Source organism: Leopardus geoffroyi, chromosome B1 (genome assembly GCF_018350155.1).
Source record: "Leopardus geoffroyi isolate Oge1 chromosome B1, O.geoffroyi_Oge1_pat1.0, whole genome shotgun sequence".
Classification (NCBI taxonomy): domain Eukaryota; kingdom Metazoa; phylum Chordata; class Mammalia; order Carnivora; family Felidae; genus Leopardus; species Leopardus geoffroyi.
In genome coordinates, this window is record NC_059327.1 from 2806293 (window position 1) to 2832949 (window position 26657).

At 43.3% G+C, this 26657-nt stretch overlaps 1 protein-coding gene across 5 annotated transcripts in view; it reads right to left on the reverse strand.

Moving 5' to 3' along the window:
• The window catches only part of CSMD1 (CUB and Sushi multiple domains 1), a 2022178-nt gene that overhangs the window by 471531 nt on the left and 1523990 nt on the right, over positions 1–26657 (reverse strand). For all 5 annotated transcript variants that reach the window (XM_045451804.1, XM_045451793.1, XM_045451792.1 and 2 more), the window contains one exon: positions 8726–8829. In XM_045451804.1, coding sequence (XP_045307760.1) covers positions 8726–8829 — 104 coding nt within the window. The remainder of the gene's footprint in view (positions 1–8725; positions 8830–26657) is intronic.

The window sequence follows — 26657 nt, forward strand, 5'->3', positions numbered from 1 at the left end:
GAAAATACTGACAATAAAGAAGCAGGAGTGGCCACATTAAATTTCGATAAAGTAGACTTGAGAACAAAAAAATATTCTAGAGACAAAGTGGGGTGTTATACAATGATAAAATGATCCACCAGGAAGACACACAAATCCTAACTGTGTACACAACAAACATTAGAACTTCAAAATACATAAAGCAAAACTGATAGAGCTGAGAGAAGAAACAGACAAATCCACAAATACAGTTGAGGATTTTAACGGCCCTCATTCAGAAACTAGATAGAAAATCAGCAAGGTTACAGAAGATGTGAACAATACAATTAGCCAACAGGATCTAACTGGCATAGAGAACACTACACCCAATAGCAGCAAACACACATGCCTCATAAGCTCCTCTGAAACACGCGCCTATATAGACCACATTCTGGGCCAGATAATAGACCTCAACGCATTTAAAGAAACTGAAATAATACTACTGAAAGTGTTCTCTGACCACAATAGAATCAAATTAGAAATTCTTAACAAAAAGGCAACAGGAAAATTTCTAAACACATGAAACTAAACAACACATATCCATGATCAAAAGAAGTCTCAAATGAAACACACAAATAAAGAACAGAAGAAAAATGAGAACAAAACATATAAAAAGAAAAACATATCTGGGATATAGCTAAAGCAGTGCCAAGAGGACAATTTATAGTACTAAAAATAACTAGACAGGAGAAATGGAATGAAATAATTACCTAAGTTCCTACCTCTAGAAACTACAAAAAGTAAAGTAAAATAAATCCAAAGGAGAAGAGGGGTATGATAAATATCAGAAATAAATAAAATTGCAATAGAAAAAATAGAAATAAAAGAAATAAAAACTTTTAAAAAATCAACATAATTGATAAGCTTCTAAGAAGACTGGGAAAGGGAGAGGGAGAGGGAGAAGACATGCATCACAAATAAAAGAGTAGTTATTACTACAAATTCAGCAGTCATTAATGACATTAAGCATGATAAGGAAATATTATGAACAACTTTAGACTCAGCAATTTGACAGGTTATAAAAAAATGAACCAATTCCTTGAAAACCACTAACTATCAAAATTCAACCAAGATGAAACAGACATTTGAATAGTCCTGTAACAATTATAGAAATTGATGCTGTAATTAAAAAGCTCCCCCCAAAAAAATCTGTAGACCCAGAAATTCACTGGAAAATTCTATCTATGTTTTATAGAAGAATTAACATCAATTTTCATAAACTCTTCTGGAAAATAACAGAGGAAGGAATACTTCTCAAGTCATTAAATGATACCAGTATTAATTTCATGCCAAAACTAGACATAGATAGGGGAAGGGAAGGGGACGGGAGGGGAGGGGAGGGAAGGAGGAAGAAGGGAAGGAGGAAGGAGGGAAGGAAGGAGGGTGGGAGGAAGGAAGGAAGGAAGGAAGGAAGGGAGGAAGGAAGGAAGGGTGAAGGGAAGGAAGGAAGGAGAGAGGCAGGGAAGGGAGGATGAAAGGAAGGAGGGAGAGAAGGAAGGGGAAGGGAGGAGGGAGAGAAGGAAGGAAGGAAGGAAGGAAGGGTGGGTGGAAGAAGGAAGGAAGGAAGGAAGGAAGGAAGGAAGGAAGGAAGGAAGGAAGGAAGAAAGGAAGGAAGGAAGGAAGGAAGGAAGGAAGGAAGGAAGGAAGGAAGGAAAGGGAGGAAGGGAGAAGGAAGGAAGAAGGGAGGGAGGGAGGGAGGTAAGAAGGAAGGAGGGAGAAAAGGAAGGGATGGAGGAAACGAGGGAAGGGAAGTATGAAAGAAAGAAGGAAGTTAGAAACTACAGACCTGTATGTCTCATGAACTTAGACAAACATATCCTCAGTTAAATACTATAAAATTTAGTCCAATGTGTAACAAGAATTGTTCTCTTCCTCAAAGTGGAATTGATTCCAGGCATGTAAGTCTGGTTCAACATTCAAAAGTCAACTAATGTAATTCACAATATGAACTAGCTAAAAAAGGACAAATATATACTCATATCAGTTAACACAGACACACAAAATTTGATAAATGGCAGGAAATATTATATTTGTGAATTGAAGACTCAATTCTCTCCCAACTGTTCAACAATGTCATGCAATTCCTATCACAATCCCATCAAGAACTTTTTAGACATATACAAGCTTATTCTACAATTGATACAGAATGGTTCAGACCTGAAAATAGCTAAAAGGACTAAATACTCAAGAAAATCAGAGTCCTTCAAATTGACACCTAAAAGCAGAAGTTATGATTAGAAAAGTTTATACATTAGACCTAATCAAAATTAAAAATTCTGCTGTGACGATATATATAAATAAGATAAGAAAAAGTAATAAATTGAGGGAAAATATTTGCAAAGCACGTATTGTGTAAAGAACTATTATCTAGAGGCACCTGGGCAACTCAGTTGGTTAAGCATCCAACTTTGGCTCGGGTTATGATCTTACGGTTTGTGGGTTCAAGCCCCATGTCGGGCTTTGTGCTGACAGCTCAGAGTCCACAGCCTGCCTCAGATTCTGTGTCTCCCTCTCTTTCTGCCCCCTCTCTCTCTGTATCTCAAAAAAATAAATAAAATGTTAAAAAAATTTTTAAATAGAACTAGTATCTAGAATATACAAAAAGCTCTTAAAAATAATGTTAAATAATCCAATGAGAAAATAGGGGGAAAACACCTGGACAATTTACCAAAAACAATGTCTCGATGACAAAAAAGCAAGAAGAGGTGCTCAGCGTCATCTGACGGTTTCTTATAAAACAAAACATTCAACTAACATACAACCCAGCAACAGCAGTGCTGAGTTCTATCCAAGACACCTGACAACTCATGGTCACGCTAAAACCTGTACGGAAATGATAGGTAATTTGGTAGCTGTTAAACACACAGTGGCATATCCATATCACGGAGTACATCAGTCATGGAAAGGCAGAACTATTCTTCCACAGTTCCTCAGTATCCAGGCAATCTTGCTGAGTATAAAAAGGTAAGCACAGAAGGTTAGGCACTGTGACTCCCTGTATGTAACACTCTCACAAATGACACACCTGTACGGATGGAATTCAGAGTGGCTCTCAGCGTCAGGGAGGAGTGAGGGAGAGGGACACAGATATGATGAGCAAAAGCAACATGAGTTAGCTTTGTATGTGTCTTGACTTGAGGTGGGTACATGAATTGAAACAGGTGCTAAAATGGTACAGAATTGAACACACACACATACACACACACACACACACACACACACACACACACACACACAGAAGTAAAACCAGGAAAGTCTAAGATTAGTAAATTGAATCAATCAATGTCAATATCCTCGTTGTGATGTTTTGTTACAGATTCCAAAGTGAACAGGAATCGTTTTGAGTTCAAATACCCGTTGAGCAGTGTGCTGTCTACATGACCATGAATTAGAGCTCTGCTTGTTTTCGTGGAAACAATACCTTTGTTCCAAGACTGCCATGAGACAACGCAGGTGCAGACAACAGTCAGTAAATGACAGTTCCATCTCTCCCTGGCCTCCTCCTTTCTAGTACCTCCCATGTCCAAAGATGACTCAGAACACTGCTGAACCCCGCATGATTTGTGGTATTAAAGCAGATGTAATACCTAGTAGCGTAATATTTCCTTGTGGCACTGTACTTCTAACGTTTCTAAACCCGTTTTTTATTAACCATTCCATTTTACACTTACACAATCCTGTGAGGTTGAAAGGCATGAGACAGGGATCCAGGCTTGTGGAAGTGGATGTCCCTTCTCGTTTTAAATGTCCTTATCTCCTCCACAAAGACAGTAACTTTGCCTTTGAGTTAACTTCATGTCAAAAACACGCCACACAAATTTGAAATGCTTTGGGCTGATGAGTCATGGAAAAGAGGTCCCTAGCTCTTCAGGTTAGCAGTGTGAGAAGAAAGACATGTGTTTCCCGGCTTCTTAGAGAAAGCAGTCACCGTCAGTCAATATTGGTGGCATAATTAGCAGAACATCTGGAAAATGACTCAGGTTGGTGGGATCCCGGGTTGGCTGGAGCCCTCCCCACTCCATCTCCAGCAGGCACTACAGGTGAGCCGCCCATCCCTTGGGACCTACGGCTTCTCCTCTGTAGGCAAGGAGCCTCCAAATACAACTTCCCATGGGCCCCCAAGGTCCTAGGTCAGCCGGCCTCCCCAGACACCTCAGAAACAGCTAGCCTCCCAAACCTAGAACGCTGGTGTTCAGCAGCCGGTTATTTCCCCACTGGAAGGGTAGCTGGAACACAGAACCTAGACTCTGTAGCCCATCCACAGAGGGTCCTGCTCTGCGACCCCTCTCCAGGGTCCTAATGAAGGCTGGCAGTCTCTGACTTCGTTGCTCACCATCCCCTCGAAGCCCGCCCTGAATCCTACCACAAAGTCTGAGTTGCAATAAATAGTTTTGCAAAGAAGCTGGTAAGAAAGCTCCCGGACAAAGAGGCAGCGATGGGAAAGCTAATGTAGACAAAGTCTGATGTGTGCTATCAGCTGCACCCCCGCACACAGGCAAGCCCATTAGAAGGGTGAGAATATGAAGAGAAATGTTTGTGATCATGTGATTCCAGGCTTCCAAGAACCGAAGGAGTGCAGTTGATTTCTGACCACGGAAACACAGGTTTTTATCTAGAAAGCCTTCAAGGAGCTGTCTTCATGTACTTATTCCTGACATAAACTACTCAAGCTTTTCTCCAAAGCACTGAGATGTATACTGATTGAGTCCTCTGATGATATCAAAGACACATGAACATGGAATCATCAGTTTTTAGTGTGTGCTTTCTTAGAGCTGTTCCACAGCCTTTTAATAAAAAGACAACGATGCCCTTCGGCTCAGGACCTGCCGACAACAGCAAGGGGACGTGGCCATGGTCACACCAGGGGCTCAGGAAGCTTCTAGAAACGAGTAGCGGCTTCAGCAATAACAGGTCAACCAGCCGTAAGAAACAACTGGTACCCTTAGCAGTTAACCCACACATCTCATTGGATGCAGGCAATGCTACTTGCCAGCAGACTTCCCTGAGGTTGGCTCTTGATACCCTAAGAGGCACAGACATTTAAAACCTATAACCCAAAATTAAAGCAATTGCCCGGCCACCCATTGCTAATAACTGAAAAGGCCAGAGGAAACTCCAGATGCAATTCTTCTGCAAATTAAATTCAAGACCGTTATCAATACATATTCTTGGATAGATCTCAACAGAGATTTGCCAAATAAGTTATTTAATTTTAAGTCTGTCCCTCTGTAAAAATAACCAGAGTAATCTGTTTGTCTGTTGGGAAGACTGGATCATTAAAAGGGTCTCTCCTAAATTCAGTTGTCCTCTTGTTGTGCCAAGAATGTTAAGAAACTAAAAAGCCATTGACAGAAATTGGACATTTTACAACCATATCTAGGATGAACCGATTAGGCTATCTCACTCTCCAAATTCTTCCTGAATATCCAAGACTAGAATTCCACCCCTGCCCCCACCCCCCCCCACACACACACACAGAGGGGAAACCTATAACATATTGAACCTGAGGTAGTGAATACCAGTCTTCCAAAAAGAAGTTTCTTAACTCATATTTTATTTGAAATCTGCATCATGAGATCCAACGACTTCATCCCTGGTCTGGTACGTACCCGCCCCCATATCTGCCTCTCTCCAGGGAGATTTCCAGCTCCGCACTGAGAATGAAGTCTAGCCTATAAGCACTCAAAAATATTTGTCAATGTATTCCCTAAAAGTACCTGTTTATTTGAAGACACAGCTGTGGTTCTCTCCTTGTTTTCTTTCTTTTTCTGTGATTTTGTCTACTGAGGAAATCTATCAGTGGCTTCCTTTTTTCTCCACTGCCGCTGATTAAATGCCCAAGTGATCTTTGCTACGTTATGTTTCCCAAAGGGCATCTCAGTTTGATTCAGTTGGCTATTTAGTGTTTCACTTATAGATGTGAGCTATCGAGAGGAAGTTCTAATAACACTTATGTCAATGTAATACATAGTTTGCTGTTGCTCTCTTAACAACAAATAGCATTAGAAAAAATAGGTGTATGACTTTAGATCTTTAATAGTGACCTAAGGGATTTTATAGGGCATTGGTTTGCTTCGTTTATATTTCATATTTTGCATTTATTTAGAATTTTCTTTCATTTGCTTTAGTGACACCCTTCCGTAAATTAGCTGTTACGGTAATAATAAAGTTACTTCACTTGTGGGTTACATTTCTTAGCTCTGCAGCACTTTCACACGCATTATTTCATTCTGCTCCTTGCCACAGGCAGGGGGACTTCATTATACACACTTTACACGCATGAAGACAGAGGTGCAGAGAGGTAAAGTGACTTCCCTCAGGGTCACAGAGATAGTTAATAGCAAAGCCAGAGCCAGAAACTCCGTCGCTGGCTCTGTGGCCCCCTTCCCATCCACGCCGTGGGTGCTTGCAACCCCCTGCAGGCCAATGCCAGGCTGGGCGATCAGTGTGGGCGCCTGAAAACCATACTGTCGTCTGTCTGGGCCACACCCTGCAGGAGTCTGGACTCTAATAAATAAATGCATCTTTGTCTAGTAATTTGGCAAAAAATATTTGGCGAGGGTGGGGGAAGAGGGGCATGCATATACTGTGATGGGAGACTAGACTGAGAGAAACTTTTAGGGGGCCATTGGAAAAGATGACATTGTAAACGAAGTTACCCATTCCCCCTGCAATTCACCTCCTGCAGCTTTTCCTGAAGGCGCACAAAGCAAGCGGACTCGTTTACTGCACCCCCGCTCGTAAATGCCAAGGGTGAGGCGGCAGGGAAAGCAAAAGGCAATCCATGAGGATGCCTCAGGAAGCAAGCCACGTCCATGCGTAGGAAGCAGCAGACACTGGAGAAGGATAACTGGTTTAAACACTCACATATATGCACCATATACTCGTGGATGCACATCCAATGTAGTATATGCATACCAGGCTTGTGAGTTGGGGTAAACCCTCTAATCTTGTGGTAGAGTCCCCTCCCTGAGAAGGTGGTGAGAAAAGACCTCAAGATAAGGGAAGGCAACCTGGTTCGTGACACACCTCACGGCCCTGTAACATGAGAGCACCCAGTCAGACCGTATGTCTGTACATTACACATATATGGGAGACAAAGAAGTCAAGAATGTGTAAAAGACGACGCCATGTGGCGTTTACTCAATACCCATTGGCATTGAGCCAATGCCGGCACAAATAAAGCTGCTTCCTGGAAAGAAACGCCTCCAAACGGTGTCATGACTCTGTGAGCGAATCCCGCTACAATCTACCTAAGTCTAAGTCTTATCATTTATCACACGAGGAGACTATTAACCCCTAACTTGCGGGGTAAAGGTAAGGACCAAATAAGATAATATGTATTAGGTGTTTAGTACGGTACATGATACGTGAGATAGTTAATAATTATCAGCTATACTACTGATGCTATTATTATAATTATCATCATAAATCATGGGCCAGTAACATGATTTTAATTATTAGCAGTGGTAGGAATTGACCCCTAAGAAGATGAGGTAGTGACATGTGCTCGTAGGGAAAGATGCCCAAAATACGATAAATGACAAAAGCATGTTCCCAACGTAGTCAGAATATGGTCCCTTTTGTTTTTCTTTTCTTTTTCTTTTCTTTTTTTTAAGTTTATTTATTTTGGGAGACAGAGAGAGAGAAAGGGAATACAAGCAGGGGAGGGGTAGCGGGAGATCAAGTGAATCCCGAGCAGGCTCCATGCTCAATGCAAAGCCCACACCAGGGCTCAGTCTCACCAACTATGAGATCATGACCCGTGCAGAAATCAAGAGTTGGAGGCTTAACGGATTGAGCACCCAGGCGCCCCAACGGCCCATCCATTTGTTAACACATGGACAGCAGGTTCACCTACAGCACTTTTTTTAACAAAGTGAATCACCTCATGAGCAACTGCTAAATATTAGAGTGAGGGAGTGTAATGGCCAGGGAAGTTTTGTTGTTTGTTTGTCTGTTTGTTTGTTTTGCTTTGCTTTTTTCCAGCAGAATAACAAGCTGAAGGGGTCGGGGGCAAGCTTCCCCACAAATAAAAAGCAAACCTGAGCGATACACAAGTAAGCTGAGGAAAGGAAAAGGTGAGACTCTGCAGAATGGCCTCCATAAGGGAGGAAGGTTTGGCTCGGGAGCGGGAGTCACTACATGAAGCCATCCGTGCAAGGTGCTTCCCTCTGTGCTGAAAGCCCTGATGACCAGAGATTCTCCCAGATCGTGTTTTCAGTCTGGAGAGCAGAGGTCCCACAGGAGTGACAAAACCGTTCCTCAAGGCCAAACTCGGGAGGGGGGGGAGGCATCCAGGGAACACTCTGCAGGGCCCACTATGCCTCCCCTGGCAAGCGGCAGAGCAGCGATCCACGCGCTGGTCCTGTCAGCAGGGCTGTGGCCGTACCCCCCTCGGGACTCTGGATGCACAGAGGCACAGCCCGCTACCCCAGGGCCACTCCCCGACAACCTCTCTGCTTTTAGCACGTGGTCTTACAGGCTGTGAGGGCTCTGTAAGACCTATGGCATGGTGCTAGGAAATACCTGTACTTCCAAAAACACTGATAAAGAACAAGCAAACATGGAAACAGAGGAAACACACTCCTGAGTCAGTCCTCATGTGAAATCAGACTTGGACACCCCGAGCTCGGCAAGCTCCACCCACGAGGGCACAGACGGCCGCGTGCGCTAGAGGAGAGGAGACCCCACGTCCCGTACTTACACGTATAAGACGGTCCTGGTGTCCCCCACTTTGCCAGCATCGCCCACGGTGAGGGTGTCATAGCCTCGCTCCAGTTCAAACTCCTCAAACGCGAGCTTGATGACCTAAATAAATAAAGCAAAGGCAAAGACCATCATTTGGTATCACAGACATTTTCCATGACTTTCAATGCTGCAAATATTCAGCTGTAGTACACATTTTTGTTCCTTAATTCCACTGTATTTCAAACAAATTCAGGTGTCTTAAAAAGTAGTTCTATGGATAACTGTACACATTTGAGAACTCTCAGGTACAGAATTTTATAGAATTCAAAACTGCTATCCCTTCAGAGACATTGATTACCAGTTCTAAAAGTGAAAATAACCCATATTGTGTTTTAAGTTAAATAAACGTCTATCAAATATTTAACATTTATAGTGCTTAGAAGGACCAAAAGATAACTCCATATAAGCAAAAGAATTGTTCATTAATTCTTTTAATATATCTCATACGTGAATTCTTTTCATATTTCTTTTAATATATTTTGAGGACACCCAAAACACTCTGAAATAAATATTTTTAGAGTAATGTATGCAGATTTTATGTAATTATCCATATTAACATATGGAAAAGATCTGAGGCTAGAAAGTTTTCTCCTACATTTAATTCTGCAAAGCCTCAAAACTTTATTGTCATAAAGAACACTGTCATGGTGATTGACCCCATGCCAACTAGACAAGACCAATTTGTGTCAGATACACCCATATATTAGGATTCTATGAACTTCTTTTTAATACAGCACAGGGTCCTTTTCTCCAGAACGAAGAAATGCTTTCTTTGGTGACCAATAACGTGATCGAGGAGAAAGAGAGTCAGAGATGTCATGAAATTAGGCTAGAATCCTGAGTGACAAAGAGAATAAGGAACGGGGAGTTAGGTGGATGGTAGATACTGATAGATGGATAGAGAGACAGACAGACAGATAAGAGAGACAGATACAGATAATGGATTGGTAAAAGATACGAAGATCAATCAGTAGAGAGATGAACGAGAGAGATGACAGATGATGGAGAGGATAGAAAAAAGTAAATAGATAAGTATAAATTATAGGTAGAGAAATCGGTGATAGACAAATAGAGGAGACAGATGCATCCAGAGACACAGGAATCAAGGGCAGAAGACAGGACAGAGAGAACAGGAAACATAATACCGGAAAGACATTTTAATGGGATCTATTTCGGAGTAGAGCTAAAACTCTGGAATCTTGTAAAAAGTATCAAATGGCTATTTCTTAGACCCGAAAGGAGGGAACGTGGTGCCAGGAAGAAGGTCGACTTCCGACTAACATCCAATTTAACGTGCACGGCCCTGAGCGGGCTCTACACGGGTGTGCTTCCGAGCAATGCTGAGATGGAAGGCATTAACTTGGCTATTCAAAATTCCTACTAAAATTAGTGACACAGTCATTACAACTTATTAAAAGTCTACCCTTTCAAATTGCAGTGTTTGTCTGAATACATTATTTTTGGCAATCTGCTGTGAAACAGGTGTCGAGACGGATAGTTCTTGCAAACCAGTGTTAACACTGCATGTGAAGCTGAGGGCCTGAGGTGGGTTTTGTATCATTTTTTCTTTCTTGTGTGTCTGTCTGTAAGTGACGAAGGTCCAACAAGAAGAGAATAAAGAAACTGAAGAATCATCATCGAGACCGGCGGTTTCCTTCCCAGCACCTTTCTGACACATTTACTCAGACCTGCCTCCTGTAACACCCTGCAGAGAAGCAGTGATAATCCATTACAGCCTGAGGGTCATGGTTGGATGATTCGTAATGAGCCACAGACAGGGGGTCTCACGACATAACTGTTTTCATTAGGGGTGTAAAAATGGCCGTTTCAGGATTCTTCCAAGGCAAGGCAAAGGCCATCAACAAGCAGCCAGAGCCTGCTGTCGAAGTGTAATCTTTACTCCATGCGATTAATGCTCCATAGAAAGAGAAGACGTAGACCCAATTTTGGGCAAAGAACCTATCGTGTGTCAGACAATATGATATTCTATAAACAGTCTACCTGGTAGTAACACGGAAATACACATTTGTAACGAAACTTGCCATCATTTCCAATCAAGGATGGGCAGAGATGCAAATAAAAAGTAACACTGCGGGAACACACACATTTTTGGTAAAATCATAAGTATGTAAGGTGCACAACACGACAGTTTACATATGTATACACTGTGAAATGATTACCACGGTCAAGCTAATGCACACATCTCTTCATACAGTTACCACTTTTTGCGTGTAGTGATAACACGGGGAATGTATACTTTTATAAACTTCCGGTACGCCGTGCAACGTAATTAACTAGAACCACCATTCTGTAGATCTCTCCACGTACTCACCAGACATAACTACAACTCTGACCAGTATCCCTCCATGGCCGTCACTTCCTGGCCCCTGCTCATCGCTTTCCATTCGTTGCTACTATGGATTGGCCTTTTTTAGATTCTGCAGATAGTGAGACATTGATTTTTTTTGTCTTTATATATTTGTCTTATTTCACTCAGCAGTATGCCTTCCAGGTTCATCGATACTGTTACAAACAGAAGTACCTCGTTTTTCTAAGGCTGAATAATATTCCTGTGTATGTGAACACACATTTCCTTTATCCATTCATGCTTAGATGGACACTTTGGCTGCTTTCCTATCCAGGCTATTGTGAATACGAACGATGCTGACTGAGACGTGGTGTTTGGGACTGTGAATGACCCGGTGACATTTAGCCACAGTGGTTTCCTTAGTTCTTTAGACGCATGCTTCCAAGTCCTTGCACCGTAGCTGTTTCTTGGAGGCACCTCCCCTGCTCGCTCCGTCCAACAAAGTCCATCTCTTTGCCAACATTGTTTTCTCCCTTCACGTTTCACCCTTTGGAATCCTCATGGGCTTGCCCTTACTGCCTGCCTCACACCCCCCAGAGTCAATGCCATGAGGCCCCACACCCCCCACGGTCAAAACCATGAGGGTGGCCACTACACTTCCTCTACCTGCTGAGGCCAACAAGTGACTCAGTCTTCTGGGATTTAGTGAATGTGCACTGTGCCCAGGCCACAGAGCTCGGGATGAAAGCAAAGAGAAAATGGCCGAGGTTCTAGCCTTCAAAGAAACCTGAAAAGTCTGCTAGGGAGTATTTTGATAAACACAAAGTCATTACCAAACTTTTACCTGTTACAGATAAAACTCCCTAATAGATAAAATAAGAAGGAATAAGAAAATGTAAATACAAAAAGAAAGACAAGGTTCTAGACCTCAAAAAATTTAAAATCCGCAGAGGATATTTTGATAAATACAGAATAATTATAGAAGTTAACATTTACAAGTAAAGATTTCTTAATGAAAATAGATGAAATCATTTACTTGTCAATTCTCCAAAGAGAATCTCAGGTTTGTGAGAAGGAGATGCTGTTCAGTCAGGACTTTGGTATCATCTTTAAAATACATTCTTGGCATTTTGTAACATTATGTATTTTTTTTTTTTTGACAAATTCTCAGGATCTCGTTGTTGTAACAGTTGGTCTGTGTAATGACTCCTTATGAGTTTTTCTCTGCATTATCAAGTACATCAACACCCTATAGGCTCTATGAGAATAACACATTACCCTCTGTTTAAACATTTCTAAATCAGGTGCTTCTAAAAATACATAGAAGACTTGTTTCTTAAACTTTGCAAAAGAAACATAAATCAGTATCTACAAAATATAACCTGGAGTGACCTTAAACATAAGTGACCTTATGTTTATCTTCTGGGAACAATTACAAACATATTTAAGGATTATTACCTACATGATGCTTCCCTCTCTCTCCTCCTCTGTGCTCCCATTTGCTCATTTATTCCGCATTTATTCATATATTCAAGGCAAATTAATGTCCTGGCCCTCTCTCACGAACAGGGCTTTGTAAAAATCTTTTCCTCTGTATGAGTACGTTTTAAACACACTGGTACCACCGCTCAGGTTAGCGATGTGCTTATCAACAAAGGGGCTTCTTAAAAGAGCAAGATACTACATCAATTGTCCCTAATGCTAAGTTTTATCAGTAGGAAACCACATTTCCAGAGGAAGTAGAACCATTTAAATTGGGCATCAGGTGCTGTTGTGATTTAAATTAGCATTAGAAATGGTGGGGGAAAGGAGGGCTGGGGAGACACCCCATTTCCCTTTCCTGACTCAGTGCTCCTCTCCTGACCCGAAGCCACACGTACAGGCAGTGCCTCACGGAAGGGTGTGATCCCACTTACCACTGAGCAACGCTTCCAACATGCAAGTCCGTGTAGGGGAACACGGCTATGCCACCATTCACGCCTATGTCTATGGACTTACAGTTTCCCTGGGTTGTGGAAATAAATTATGTGCTCTCATGTGAAGGGGTGTTGAGTAAATTAAAGCAGAAACAGTGATTTATGGTGAATTTTAAGTAAATCTGCATTATCTCCGTTTTCCTTTACTTTGCTATTAAAAGTTGAAAGGGAAAATTTGCCAAATTGATACACACCGAGCATATGGGACTGTGTGTTGTTTTATATAAAATATGACAAATTGGGAGCTGTGAATAAACACACATCTTTAGATGGAGCACAGAGGATTTTTAGAACACTGAACACACTCCGTACGAGACTCTAATGGTGGGACACGTTCATTTTTCGAAACTCATGGAATGCCCACCACCAGGAGCCACCCTAACGCAGATGACCGACTCTGGGCGGCGATGACACAGCCACGTGGCTTCATCAGTCGTAGCTAACACAGCACCTGGCGGGGGTGCTAGTCACGAGAGGGCTGTGCACGTGCGGGCTAGGGGGTGTGTGAGAAACCGGTACCTTCCTCTTAATTTTGCTGTGAACCTAGAACTGCTCTACGAAGCCTTCACACATACACACAAATTTGTTTGCTCTTAAAGAATGAATAGAATCCTTGTTTCTTGTAAACAGTAACTTACATATTTTATTTAATGAGGATGTTATTTTGTTATCAGGGCCTGGATAATTCGTTCTATGTCACTGACTCAAAATTAATGCTACTTAAAAAAGAAAATCTCCGGGGCGCCTGGGCGGCTCAGTCGGTTAAGCGTCCGACTTCGGCTCAGGTCACGATCTCGCGGTCCGTGAGTTCGAGCCCCGCGTCGGGCTCTGTGCTGACTGCTCAGAGCCTGGAGCCTGTTTCACATTCTGTGTCTCCCTCTTTCTCTGACCCTCCCCCGTTCATGCTCTGTCTCTGTCTCAAAAATAAATAAATGTTTAAAAAAAAATTAAAAAAAAAAAAAAAGAAAAGAAAAATCTCCAAACGCATAGAACCTAGATGCCATTTCCCCATACGTGCCACTTGCCTCAATCCTGCTGGGAGGCTTCACGCACTGTTCCTCTAACTAACTCGTCTTCAGCTTTCTTATCAAAGAGGCACAGAGGGACTTAAATTACAAACAAAACAAAACAAAACAAAACGACTAACAGGGGCGCCTGGGGGACTCAGTCGGTCGAGCGTCCGACTGTTCGTGAGTCCGACTGTTCGTGAGTGTCACGACGATTCATGAGTTTGAGCCCCGCATCGGGCTCTGTGCTGACAGCTCGGAGCCTGGAGCCTGCTACGGATTCCGTATCTCTGGGCCCCCTGCCTCCGCTTGTGCTCTCTCAAAAATTAAAATTAAAAATTGGAAAAAAAATAAGCAAACCGAAAGAACGGAACTTTTTCCTTCTTCTGTCAGTAGCACGACCTATGACCAACACTACGATGCTCTGAGCAGCATCTCTGACCGTGGGACAGCTCATCATCCGTAAACAGGCTGCACCAAACTCCAACCCTCAGATGACCGTAAGTAAGCAGCGCACTGTTGCAAGTAGATTCCCGACCGGTTCACGTCCCTGCAGCAGGGCGCTGAGCCAGATCAGTGGGCGGGCACTCGCTGGGCAGTCCAAACGAGAGCAAGAGCACACAACGGCGGCAGGGATTCGAGCCGAGACGTCCCGCCGTGCTCCGACACACTGCGCGCCCCCCGACGTGTCAGCTACGCGTGCCACGCTCCGTGGCGCTCGCAGCCTTTTCCCAAGCTTGGCTCCTTCAAGAGCCACGGTGACCTCGCCGGCGGGTGAAAGCAGACCTGCTCCTGGAGGCAGGAGCCGAGGGCGACGCGTCCCTCGGGACGGAGGGGCGCGTTGGGGGCTTCCGTCTTCCAGGCTGCAGCCGCTCGGGCGGAGGAAAGAAGGGCAACCGGTTACCCCACGGCAGGCCCTCCCCTGCCCTCCCTGCAAGTCCAGGTCCCCGCTGCACATCCTGTCTGCCCGAAGACCTCCCGTTCGGAAATCCGTAGGCCCGAGGGCCGCCAGGAAGAACCACCCACGCCAGCTTCTGTCACGCAGCTGCCTTTTCGGGTAGTTAGTGGTCTGACCGGGGCCTCAGGGGCCCTCCGCAAGTCAGCGTCTGCAAAGCATCTTCGCAGGTTCACACAGACAGGTCCAAACCTACCCACAAATGCACGTGTACAACGAGTTCCAAGGTAAATGTAGCCAAAGGAACTGCAGCACTGATCAACTGATATTCGACCCCGGGCATATAATAATCTTTTTTATTGTATGAAAAGTTTTTCAATCTTTACTTATTTCTGAGGGAGAGAGAGTGCCAGCCGGGGAGGGGCACGGAGAGAGGGAGACACAGAATGCGAAGCAGGCTCCAGGCTCCGAGCTGTCAGCACAGAGCCCATTGTGGGGCTGGAACTGACGAACCGTGAGATCATGACCTGAGCTGAAGTCAGTCACTTAACGGACTGAGCCACCCAGCCATCCCGATACTTAATTTATGATGAATTGAGAGATCATCATATTCTTACAAACCTATTATTACATTTTATGTTCTTTCAAATTTTAATAACAAAATTTTAATAAATTACATCTACTAGTACTATCACGGGAATATACATATTATCTGCTAAGTGAGTAGACCTTTAACACATATATTTAGGTTAAAAATATGCCTATATCCATAAATAATGGATATCGAAAGTCGGTATGCAATAATGCAGAAGCAAATTCGCACAAGATGTACAAACATGCAATAAACACCTGTAGCTTTCAGCACTAAACTGTATACACCCTCCTTCCTTCGGTTGTGTTTTCCACTGGTAACTAGGAGCCCCATGAAATGCTGCATCAAATATGCTGCAAAGTGTTACCAACTTCCTTTTGGTAATCCAGTAGTAAATCCAGCCAGTGACACTGACAGCCTCCAGAAATGGATGACGGATGTTCAGATATGTGACATGGTATCATACGAAGAGCTCATTAGCAAAAGCTTTATAATTATTAGAAATGGGGAAACTAGCTGATTTGAATCCCCAATATTCCTTGAAGTGTTAATGGGAGAAAGTCTCAAGGAACATGCTTTGGACAAACAGAATATGGCGTGTTTCCTAAAAACATATCTGTGTTCCCTATATCCCGGTCACCAGTCAGACATCAGATGTTGTCATACATGTCCTATTTGAGTATTTTAGCAATAATGTGGAAGTCAGAGATTATAAACCAGATTATTAACATTCTACTTTTACAGCGCCTAGCCCACAGAAAAAGGCTTTAAAATGCAGTGACTTATTCAGCAAACTAATTAAAATCTCACAAGGGACTTGGGTGGCTCAGCTGGTTAAGTGTCAGACTTCAGCTCAGGTCATGGTCTCGCAGTCCGTGCGTTCGAGCCCCACACAGGTCTCTCTGCTGTCAGTGCAGAACCTGATTTGGATCCTCTGTCCCCACCTCGCCCCCCACCTCTGCCCCTTCCTGCTTGCATTTTCTCTCTCTCTCTCAAAATAAATACACATTTAAAAAATAAAATCTCACAAAATATTTAAAATACGTAAGTCCAAATTACATACCTACCATTTTTTCCATCAAAGTTCCAGGATAAGAAATGTACATGAAATAGCTATTTTCACTGTCCTTAGCCTGCTGACATTACTAATGTGGAAAGACAAATTTTATCAGAAATATGTGAGGGCATTACATATAATAAATCAAACTTTTCTTAGTTTTTCAAAAATTCCTTGATTTCATTCATTGAACACGCCAAGTTAAGGGATTCTGCAGGTTGAGTTCAGCCATGGTTAAATGGTCTTGATTAGGAATAACGCTGCCTGGGGCTGAGAGGTGCTGGGGACACGGTGGGAGGGGCAAAGATGAGTGTGTCTTTGACGTTCATGAGATACAAATTAATCCCTAAATGCAAAGGAACACCACATGCAGAGTATGAATGCAGCCTGGGTGATCTGGTGGCAGGAAAGTGATGGAGTCCAATGACATCTGCTCATATGTTTTCAACAGACGGTTAGGGTGAGGTCAGCAGGAGAATATAAGCAAATGTTGATAGTAAAATCTAAGGAGGCTTAAAATATCAATATTCTGCAAAACTGTTTTCAGAAGTGGAAAATGAAAGCAAGGGAAGACAGAGGACTTATTTTGCAATTATTAGGGAAAGATTTAGAACTCCAACTGAGAACTCCTGAGTCTTAAATTGGTGATTTTTAGATTTTATTTCCACATTCATATACAAATAGAGGAAGACAAGAGTAGAGGCCACAAAATACAACTCCATTTTCAGAAGTAGCTTTTAACCTTCCTTACAAAATATTCATTTTTAAAGTATTTCTTTGAAATTTTTGGCCAACTGTCATTCCGTTTTGTTTTGTTTTCCAATCCTGATCTGAAATGATTTAATACACTACAGATGTAGCAATTATTTCCTATATGACCAGTTCAAGTCTCTGGTAATTAAACAATGCCACAAACTCAACACCAAAAAACACAAATAATCTAATTAAAAATGGGCAGAGGCCCTGAACAGACATTTTTCCAAAGAAGACATCCAGAGGGGCCAAAAGACACATGAAAAGATGCTCAACATTACTAATCAGAAGGGAAATGCAAATCAAAACCACAATAAGATATCACCTCACACCTCCCAGAATGGATAGAATTGAAAGACTAGAAATGACAAGTGTTGGGAAAGATGTAGTGAAAAAGGAACCTTCGTCCCCTGTTGGTGTAAATGAAAATTGGTGCAGCCACTGTGGAAAACAGTACGGAGGTTCAGTGAAAAACTAAAAGTAGAACTACCATATGATTCAGTAGTTCCACTAGTGGGTATTTAACCCTCAAAAACCCCAGTAATTTGAAAAGATTTAACGCACCTCTATGTTTACGGCAGCTTTGTTTACAACAGGCAAACTAACAGAAGTAACCCAAGTGTCCACTGAGGGGTGGACGGATCAAGAAGTGGCATATACATACAACAGAATATCATGTGGCCAAAAAAGGATGAGATCTTGCCATTTGCAACAAGGTGGATGAAGCTAGAGTGTATTAAGCCAAGCGAGATAAGTCAGAGAAAGCCGGATACCGTATGATTGTACTTAACACGTGGAATTTAAGAAACAAGCCAACAAAAAGCAAATCACAAAACCAACAAACCGACAAAAGCAGTAACGGACTCATGAACACATAGAACGAACTGATGGTTCCCAGAGGACAGGAGGTGGGGTGACGGGGAAAATGGGTGAAGGGGAGGGGAAGACGCAGGCTTCGGTTATGGGATGGATGGGTCACGGGATGGAAGGGACAGCACGAGAATGCAGTCAGCGGTGCCGTAAGAGTGACGAACGGGCGGACGGCAGAGCACTTGCGAGTACAGCACGTAGACTAGCAGAGTCACTACGCTGTGCACCTGAGACTAGTGTAACGCTGGGTGTAGACTCCACTTCAATTAAAAAACACAACAACAACGCCGTGACAAATTCTCTGTGCAATGACTTGGAATCTACTGGAGGACGCAGCCCACCAGTGTAGGATGGGGCAGAGACAGGCCATGGTCGGGCCGTGGACGGTGGGGAAGCTCTGACCGGGGTGGTCAGGGAACATCTTCTGGAGGTGCTGACACCTGTCTGCTGAAGAAACCCCAAAGGGGGCTCCCAGAACACGCCCAGGAGCGCCTCAGAGGGGTGGCCACGCGCCCGCTGCCTAAGAGTTCACTGCAAATTCCACGGCCACTTACACCTCACCGCTCCTCAGTTTGTGCAAAACTGATTTGTTCATTTCATAATCATTTTTTAGTAGATATTCAACTCAAGTGTTTTACCAAAATCTCGCTGGCCGTTGCCTTCACGTAAGAGCAAGGAGCCAAAAACACAGAAGTAATCGTGGTTGAACTAAGTGTAGACCAAATTAGTAGAATTGCTTCTCAGTATTGTCGTTTTTAAGGAGCAAAGTTGTTACTTTTTCAAAGAAAGGTTAAGAAAAACAGCTTGATTAACTTTAAATAGGAGAAATAATGTGGTAAATTGGGCATATTATTTTAGAAAAATATGTAAAACAGAAAAATGAATTTAGCTTTTTAATTGTGATTGAGTATAAACTGCAGAAGTCTTGGTACTTAGAAATGTTGCACTGTCAAAAGAAGTTTTTAAATCTTGTTAATACACTTTAGAAATTTTCAAAATAGAGAAAAGAAAAGAATGCAACGATAGAGCAGTAAGACTGATGTAACACTGAGTCTGTAAGCGCTCATTAAAAAAATGAAATGTTCTGAAAAATACAAAGGAAGGTGCTGCAGACAGTCTCAGTAGGAAGAAACAAAGGCGGTCGAGGGGGCCATTCCAATAAGGAGCACGTCCCACTTGATTCAGTGAAGCTTACGGAATCCAAATGTATCAATAATTTCCTCCCCTTGCACACACACATGCACACCAAACACACCACACACCAGAAACATACATACCACACACACCACCCCCCCATATGCCGGGTTTCCTGATTGAAAAAAAAAAAAAAAAAAACCTTCACTTTTTATTGGCCCTAAGTTGTTTTGACGTTTAAACTATATTTTTTTCTGAATACCTTGTTTATGCCAGAAATCATGATGATAGGAAGAGATATACAACAAGAAAACATTTTTACAATTTTCTGAGATGCAAAACTCACAGCACAAGATGAATAGGCAAAAAACTCTTACATTTTGGAAGAGGATAATTTATAAATGCCTTAATCACTGTAGATTTGAAGTCAAGAGGAGAGGGAATGACAATTTAGGACACAAAGGTAGGAACTCCAGCAAAAAGAAGGTATACTATATCTGATTCACCAACTGTATTTATCGGAAGAAAGATTTTTCAAACTGAATTTCCTCCTAGAGTACATGGTAACACATCTATACCTGGAAATTATTAACGTGACTGTCAAAAGCAATTTATCACATATCCTAAAGGAAAGTTCACACTTTCTTACAAAACAAAAATTATCAAATACTTTTTTATAAATTTTAAGCATTTTAGCCTGAAGTTCTTAGGACCAACCATAAAACAACTGAAAAAATATAATTAATGACAGAGCGATACCTTGCCTAAATGTATGTACCGTAGACCCTAGATAAATATACATCTAAACTTCCCACCAAAAACTACAAGTAGGCTTTGATATCTGCAAATAACGTATACAAGCTTTGTTTGGTTCCAACCGAGAAAGAAAAGTAGCTGAAAGGCACAACCCAGGAGAAAGACATTATTTCCAGGGCACACTTGCTTTATATCCCGCCTCGCACACAAACAACTAAAATCCTCTAAAAGCTACAATTCAGCGTGCTGGTAATAAGAAGAGGGTATGTAATATTATTTCAAGAGTAAGTGTGTTATTATTATCCTGTGCCATCACGAGTCCATTTATCCAGTGACTCAGGAGAACATCAACCCCCCAACATGTGTAAATATGTGTACTTTCTCCGTCGGCAGCGGTTTGGTGTTACCATCGGGACACAAGACGTGAGGAGCTGGGAATCCCAACCCTGAAATCCCCCAGAGGGTTCTCCAGAGTGGGGAGCGTTCCTGATCTCCACCCTGGGGGCTCTGCCCGGTCCCTCCTCTCAGCACTAAATACAACATGCATTCTCTCTGCGGCACCTGCACACATCCTTCGTCTCCAGCTTCAAGGCTCCCAAGGACTAGGAGTGTGCCCCGTGGGGGGGGGGGGCACGGAGAGAACCCAGCGCTGCTGCTCCCCCCCACCACCAGCTTCCTCACTGAGGGCCACGGGGAAGCCGCCCAACCTCCCCCACGTCCTCATCCGCAAAACCAGAGTGGTGCTCATTTCCACACAGGGTTTCCAGGGTAAATAGCACGGTGCAGGCCAAGGGGGTACATCTAGCACGTGTCCAGCAGGGATTCGGTTAGCGGCGGTTGTGACCTCCCCATGCCTACCAGGCCCCATTCTGCCACCAATCTGATGGATTCTGTTATTCCAAACCTCATGAGCCTTTACAACCAAAATGTCTGTCCTCCTTCTGGTGTAGGAATTCCTAAGTCCTGATCTTATCCAGAAGTGAGTCCTTTATCCTTTGATTTCTAGAGAACAATTTCCAACTATACACTTCCTTCTTTATTTCATAGCAACGCGCTTCTCTTAAGAAACGTTGTCTTGGCAAAACACAAAACACGAAGGCGTGAATCCTGTGGATTCTCCAGAAGGAAAGAGAAATCCACAAAACTTTAAGAAAGAAGCAAGCTGGGGGGAGGGGGAGGGGTTGTGTGAACATGACCGAGATGAACATTAAAAATGAAATCCCTCAAGTAAAAATCATCAAGATGCCAATAAAAGTGTCCAAGATATAGAATACTCATTGTACAACAACAAAGATTATCCAGACCACCAGGGGAAAGAGGCAACTCAGAGCCATGATGGAGGAACATTAAAAGTGGCTTGTGGTGTCAAATGAGAGCAAACCAGCGAGAGCTCCAAAAGAATTTTAGTAATCCCTGAAATGAAGCAAGTAAAGAATCAGAAGCATTATTTAGAAAATTATTGAAATATATTCTCAGATGGAGGAAAGAGGATAGCAGTTTATTAAAAAGAGAGTGAGAAACTGGGAATTTAAGAACGACAATAACTACCATCACAGAACAAATCAGGGCATGATTAGATGTGGTGAAATGCAGAACGCTGAAATCTATCAACCGAAGGTACGTGCAATAAATGAGTTGGAGCTTTGAAGGTCTAAAAGATGAAGGAATTGCCAGAGAAAATTATAGATCCATAGATAAAAGCAGAAGATATTAAGTCTGCCAAGAAGTAACTGGAACAAAGGGTTCTAGTCAATAATTAAAAAAAAAAGTAGAAGGCACATTTTTTGCAGCTGATAAAAGCACTGAGAATAGATTTGAAAAATGGTTTGTTACGGCCCCACTTAAAGCAAAGGAACAAGAAAAATGTAGGAATACATCTCACAGAACTGTTAAAGACAACCAGAAAAATTCCATACACAAACCCAGAGGAAAACGTGGTATATATTTGAAGAAATGCAAATTTGTTATTTTTTATTAAACATAACATTTTGTTTTGTTTATTAATACAATATAAAACTCTAACAGTGAAAGGGGCACCTGCATGGCTCAGTCGGTTAAGTGTCTGACCTTGGCTCGGTCATAATCTCAGGGTTCGTGGGTTCAAGCCCCATGTCAGGCTCTGTGCTGACAGCTCAGAGCCTGGAGCCTGCTTCGGATTCTGTCTCTCTCTCTCTGCCCCTCCCTGGCTCATGCTGTGTCTTCTCTCTCTCAAAAATAAATAAATACATACATACATACATACATACATACATAATTTGTTTTAAATAATAAAAAAACAGAAAAAAAAAAATAACCCAATGCTATTGGGAAAAAAAATGAGAAAATTTTCTCAGAAAAAAATTTGGTGATGTTGGCTTCCTGAGACACGGAATGTCCGTGGAATGTCTGTGTTTGGGGCAAATAATTGAACTATTTTCCACCTCACTTTCCTTCTACTTGGGACGAAAACGTATCGAAGGGAAATTACCTTCATAAATTTGGGAAGTGCCGAATTAGTATCTAGAGGGATGGCCCCGAATGGAGCGGAAGCAGTGGATGCCTGGCTGTCTCCAGGCGCACAGCTGTGAGCTTTCCGAGAACTGACACGCCGGTCCATAGGACGAGGTCGGCCACAGAACCTAAGGGTCTACCGGCTGTCTCACCTCCTGGGTGGGCACTGTTGTATCAGCCCCCCAGGCAGGTGCAAGCGTGCCCGGTCAGGGAAGCAGCGATCACGTCCGACCCACGCCCGAGGCCATGGCAACCGCAAGCCCGATGCCCCAGCAAAGCGCTAAGCGCTAAGCGCACGGCACTCCGTGCTCTCCGACGTGCAAACCGTTCCTTTTTAGTGTGTGAAATGGAAATACAAACCCATCTTTCTAATTAACACATATAAGTGATGTGTCTATTTCCCCTCTAAATTATTTAAATACCAGTGAGGGGTAAGAAAATGAATTAATTAGAAGAGAGTGCATTTTCCCACCTGAAAGAGAGGACTGGCTGACAAGGAGGACTTCTGCTCATATTTGTTTTTCTGAAGGCGAAGGCAAGCCGTGTGTGCTCTGCTGGTGGGGTGTTATCAAGGAGTTCAAGTGGAGCAGGGGCCGGCCGCTGCCTTCTGTGTCTCCGTCCCCTACCTGAAGCCCTGGGTCCTTACTCACTTCTCCTCCCCCACCCCTTCCCGTTTCCCAGTCACAGAAAAGAGAAATACACAGGAGACCGTGAGAGAACAGGACAATAAACCGGAAATTCATCTTTGAAGCCAGACTAACTTTTTGCATCCAGAATCTATTACTTTTTGGTGGGATGTGGGCCCAGTGCCCTCAACCATCAACTCGATATCCTAGAGGGTCTTTGAAAAGATTAAGGGAAGTAACATTTATCAGGTGCTTAGCACTTGCCAAACACAAAATGATGCCTCAAGAAATGCCAGTTACCCTCTGGAAGGAGAGTAACACAGATTAAAAAGACTTCACAAGTTAGATTGCCTGAGATACTAAGACAGGGTAAAGCATTCTGTGACTGCCATGGAGAAGCTTGTGATCCTCTAGAAACTATACTCAGAGGCAGTAGTGATGGGCTGCTCCAAGTCAGTAGGCAAGTGAAAAAGCCAGGACTTAACAAGGGATTTCCTGACTCAGAAAACAGTCCTCTTGTAATACAAAATAATAAAATAAATAAATAAGCAATCCCATTTCCAAATAGGAAAATGAATGGGGTTCTTTAAGTTAAATTAAAGCTGGAAGATTAGCATTTCCCCCAAAAGTTTGTCTGAGTAAAATCTATGAATTCTTATTGAAGCCATAAAGACATCATCTATGTAATCTATCTATCCATCTGTCTATATCTTGTGTATTCACTCAAAGGATGAAATACACTGCTCTCCATTACTGGAGTCACCTGTGCTACGACCTAAGTTTATCTACATTAGAAGTTTAAAATTCTGCAATTTCAGATATATTTTCAAATGGTCATTTAAGACCTGCTAATGTTTAAGGAGGAGAATGCTTGCATTATGGCCACTATTGGCGCCCTCTACTGGTAGGCAGCTGGTGTGTGTGTGTGTGTGTGTCTTGCCTTCTTAAGAAGAGGAAAGTTCTGGACAGGGTTCATTACTCATGCTGCTTTATCACTGACCACGTTCATTAAACGGTACCCCAATCATGGCACTTTTGCATATCCAGTATCTTACGCTGAAGGAAGTTTAAAAAACGGCAGAACAATGGGGGCACCCGGTTGGCCCAGGTAGTTAAGTGTCCAACTCTTGTTGTCAGCTCAGGTCATGATCTCATGGTTCGTGAGTTCCAGCTCTGCATCGGGCTCTGTGCAGAAACTGCTTGGGATTCTCTCTCTCTCTCTGCCCCTACCACTCTTGCTCTCTCTCTCTCAAAATTAATAAACTTTAAAAAATGGCAGAAACATGGAGGTCACTCTGTCCTCCCCTGCCCAGTCCTCTTCCCTGAAACAGGTCATAAACCTCACCTATGAGAGGTGGCCTCCCAGGACCAAGAGGAAGGAAGGCATCGGGAGCCCTAGGGATGGGAATTTGGGGGACGAAAAAGCTGTAAACCAGTCTTGTTAATAAGCTCACTGTATCTTCCCAGTTTCATCCCCACCACTCACCACCCTTAGACCAGACCGCTGTGTTTTATCAGTTCTCTCCACATTTATTTATTTTGTCTGGAAGGTATGCAAGCTTTCTGCTCTGGCCACTTCTACGGGTCTTCATTCTCTCATGAAGGCTCTCATGCACACAACAATTCAACAAATTTCTCCTTTTCTCCTGTGAATCTGTCTTTGTCAGTTTAATTTGCAGACCCAACCAGGGACCCTAAGAGGGTTGAAGACAACTTGCCTCCTTTACATTAGCCACCCGTGGACACAGCACATTCTTTCATTCTTTCAACGTACACTTAGAGTCCTCAGGCTTTACCGGCACTTGGCTGGGGAAAACCGATATGCAAGTCGAACTCCATGCACTGAGAGCACTCAGTCCACAGGGAGACACGGAGCCGTGTGTGTGACATTCCATCTGCAGAGACGGGCAGGGAGCACAGAGGCGATGGTGCTTCCTCAAGAAGGTTTCGCTCAGCGCCTGAAGGTGGCAAAGAAGCCTGGTTTCGCAGACAAAGCGTGGTGGTGATGTGGGCAGACACGTTAGCATGGGAGCAGACGCTAAGAAGTTCTGTGGGGGACACGCTGTGAAGAAGCAGATGAGGCTAGACAAGACATACCTACAGGTGGCATCACCAGTGTGATTTGTAGCCGGAGAAATGAGAGTCACTTCACAGAGCCATAAACAGGCAGCGATCACACGACGGAATGCTCCACGGGCACGACCTGAATCCACGTAAGATACACAAGCTCCTAATTCTCAGCCATGACGTTGTAAAACTGTACACGGTGGGGGGAGGGGTATCAAAAAAGGCTGGTATAACAAATAGCCTAAGTTTTCAAAGTTTGACTTTCCAACAAGAACATGAATTCTGTGAAGATAAATGACTCATCACATTTATTTTTTAATCAAGTAGAGGGGGAAATCTTGGGGTATGTCCTCAGGTGCTTTGCTAGTAAAATTGATGTGGGGAAGAGTTTTATTTGGGCACTGGAAGGCTGAATCAGGAAACAGGAAAAGATTTTTTTATTGTCTTTTGTTTATTTGTCTGTTTGTCTTCAAGTAAGTTTCACACGGGGGAGCGAAGTCCAATGTGGGGCTTGAACTCGTGACGCTGAGATCAAGACCTGTGCTGAGATGAAGAGTCACATCCTCCCAGGAAAGGAAGTGTCTTAGTGTTGATGAGGAGACTGCAGGGAAGAGACTCACCCTTGAAAGCCCTGCCTTCATAGGCATCCATGTTAACCAAATAAAACATTGAGGGAATTTGCTCAGAAGTCGGGGTGCGTTGCTGGGGGCAGGGTAACTCCCCTGGTCACTGACTCAGCTAACCGCACTTCCTTTCACTCCTGACATCTGGTCTTGGACTTGTGAGGACGCTGGGGCACCTCTGATGCTCCAGAAGAAAACAGGGTTAGTCTCCCTAAGCGACCGCCTCGCCAGCCCCGGATGCGGGGTGGCCTCAGCAGTGTTCTCGCTGACCATATACACTGTCCTAGAGGACGTGCGGTCACGGGCGCCGCTCAGCCCCCGGCACCGAAGACAGTCTACCTGTCAGGGCGTCTCCGTGCCCCCACAGACAGATGCTGGGGTGCACAGGTCAACTGCCTACACGCTTCACGTACTGGCTCTCCTCACAGATCAGCTGGGGAACACATTTCACCGAGCACAGGAGGTCTAGAGGGCGCAGCACTTGAGTTACAGGAATAAACATCCCAGATTTAGAGAGACGATCCTGGGATATAAAAAGATAGGAAAATACACAAAGTCTTCAATACAACTCTACAATAATTCAATTTGGGGCGGGGGAAAGGAGATAGTGAGAGAGTGAGAGAAACGATATTAATAACAAAGTGGATGAGGGAACAGGGTCTGAACTATGCCTTCCTTTAGGGATAGAAAAGTCGTTTTCTGGAGGCAATACACATGCTTTCCAGACAGCTCTT